The sequence below is a fragment of the Manis javanica genome, chromosome 8 (genome assembly GCF_040802235.1).
Source record: "Manis javanica isolate MJ-LG chromosome 8, MJ_LKY, whole genome shotgun sequence".
NCBI lineage: Eukaryota > Metazoa > Chordata > Mammalia > Pholidota > Manidae > Manis > Manis javanica.
The window spans coordinates 94,820,088-94,822,584 of NC_133163.1; the positions used below are offsets into that span (position 1 = coordinate 94,820,088).

The 2,497-nt window shown below is 49.2% G+C and overlaps 1 protein-coding gene across 7 annotated transcripts in view; it reads right to left on the bottom strand.

The window, feature by feature from the left end:
* Positions 1-941, bottom strand: part of SPG11 (SPG11 vesicle trafficking associated, spatacsin) — a 115,660-nt gene extending 114,719 nt beyond the window's left edge. For 5 of the 7 annotated variants that reach the window (XM_073211739.1, XM_073211736.1, XM_073211734.1 and 2 more), the window contains exon 1: positions 649-941. In XM_073211739.1, coding sequence (XP_073067840.1) covers positions 649-842 — 194 coding nt within the window. In that variant the 5' untranslated portion in view covers positions 843-941. The remainder of the gene's footprint in view (positions 1-648) is intronic. The other 2 variants (XM_037022176.2, XM_073211737.1) reach the window with 2 other exon arrangements.
* Positions 942-2,497: the final 1,556 nt, after the last annotated feature.

Genomic DNA, 2,497 nt, shown 5'->3' on the forward strand with positions numbered 1-2,497 from the left:
AGTTACTGGGAGGGGAAGTAATTCATGATTATAATTATGACCTTTTCTGTCTTCCCAAATCTCAAGCCTCACATGTAAGAGTTGTCTCGTTTAACTCTTCAGGGACTGTTGCCAGGTAACAGTAAGCACGTGAAATATTTGTTGACTGAATAAATGAGTGGGCAAACTAGGTTCTGTCCTTGATGGCAGAAGGGGCAAGAAAAAGCCCATGTGAAGGAAATTGCTATTTGTTTCATGGACAAGGAAGATATCAGGGTGATTCATACAAATTAAAGATGATGCCCAGCTGACATCTTTAACGGATTCTACTGAAATAAGAAAATGGGCAAGGTGCACGGCACAGTGACGATTAGTCAACCTGTGTTGAATGAATAAAAAAAGAACCAGCGCCAGAACTGGGACCTAGGCCGGTCTCGCGGCGGCTGAGGAGCCGAAGGCCGTCTCCGCCCACCCGGAACCCGGAAGCAAAGGGCCGGGACGCAGATAAGTGAGAGCAGGGGTCCGGGAGGGCGCGGGGCTCGCCTCTGAGGCGCGGCCCGCGGCTGTCATTCCCTCCCGGCTACTTCCCCACCAGGAGGAAGGTACGGGGGCCGGATGAGCTAAAGCTCCAGATCCCCCGAAGCTGGCCCGTCCCCCCGCAGCACTTACTGCTGAAAGGGGCCCTGGAGGCAGCAGCCCGCTCCGCCCCGGCCGCCCGGCGTCAAGGAAAGCACTTGAAGGCTGCCTGCAGCCGTCAGGCTCCCCAGAATTTCCTGCTCTCTGTGCAGTTGCGCCCGGGATCCCAGCTGCCCCGTTGCCTCGGCGGGAACTGGCACCAGCAACACAGGTAGAACCCGCTCCATGGCTCTAGCGCTGCAGGTACCGCCGGCGGCCGCACTGCCCGCCCCCCTACTCTGCAGCCATTTTGGTCTGGCCGTTTCTTCCGGTCACCTGGGCCAAGCTGCGTTATGGGCGTGCGCAGTGTGGCGGACCGTCTCTACCTCGTGACTTCCCGCTCTTACTGCTGAGTTCTCTGCGGGATAGCGCTCGGGGCGAGAGAAGACGGCTCCAGCCACTAGGGAAACCCCACGTCCGCCGTTGGCTCAAGTCTGCTGTTTACTACCCTACCCTAAAATAGTTGCGGGTCTAATTTAGCGGCCTAAGGCTGGCGGCAGCAGCTGTTGTATATGGTATTACCCTTTGCCTTCTTAATCTAGCTGCTTTCTGTCTATTGAAACCAGATTCCTGCCTTGCTTCGCTTTTCTTTTGTGTTTACAGGCCGTTGGGTCGTGGTCTTGGTAGCGAGCAATGCTGAAGTAAAAAATATACATTGTAATGGGCAGGGAAACAGTAGGTAAGGGGTGGAGCGGTTGAGTTCCTGTTTCATTACTACTGTTTTCTCAGGGACGTATGATCCAAGGTCCTCAGCAGGACGGGAGAGTAACAATGGGTAGAGGGAAGAGGCGTGGAACAGGCGTTTTGGAAAGGTCTAATAGCCAAACCTTTCTTTACACATTGTTTTCCACAGTCAGATATGGTCAACACAGTTATCAAATGCCAACTCCTCTTTTGGTGCTTTGATTCCCATCATCCTTTTGTTCTAGGACTTTGTGTTTGTAAAATTCATTTTTTCCTGCATTGCCATCTTCCCCTTTGAGGTGCTTTTGTTACCATGCAGACATACTATGCCATTCTTAAAAAAAAAGCCCTCCCTTAATCTACATTGACCACTACCTGTCCAATTTCTGCTTCCCTTTGAGAAAATTCTAAATTGACTCTTGTAGTTAGTCCCTCCCTTCTCACCTGAACCCCTCTGAACAGCTGCCATCTCCACCAAAACTGTCCTTCAAGGTCAGTGAGCTCCATGTTGCCAAACCAGCAGTCACACTTCATTCCTTTTTTTTTAAGGTATCATTGACATACAATCTTAGGCTCAGGTTTCACATGAGCAATATTGTGGTTACTACATTCCCCCTATTAGCAAGTCCCCACCACATACTCCATTACAGTAACTGTCCATCAGCGTAGTAAGATGCTAGAGTCATCACTACTTGTCTTCTCTGTGCTATACTGTCTTCCCTTTGCTCCCCCACCTCCCACATTATGTGTGCTAATCATAATGCCCCTTTTTCCCCTTATCCCTCCCTTCCCACCCATCCTCTCCAGTCCCTTTCCCTTTGGTAACTGTTAGACCATTCTTGGGTTCTGTGAGTCTGCTGCTGTTTTGTTCCTTCAGTTTTTACTTTGTTGTTACCTCCACAAATGAGGGAAATAATTTGGTACTTGTCTTTCTCCCCATGGCTTTTTTCACTGAGAATAATACCCTCTAGCTCCATCCATGTTGTTGCAAATGGTAGGACTTGTTTTCTTCTTATCCTCATTCCTTTCTTAAAGTACATTCTTTTCAACTTGGGTAGGAAACCAGGGAAGTGGTGTTAAGCAATTTCACCGACAACTTCAGTTTCCTCTGTTGGCTTCTTTTTATATAATCTCTTCTATTTTTAAGTAACATCTATGT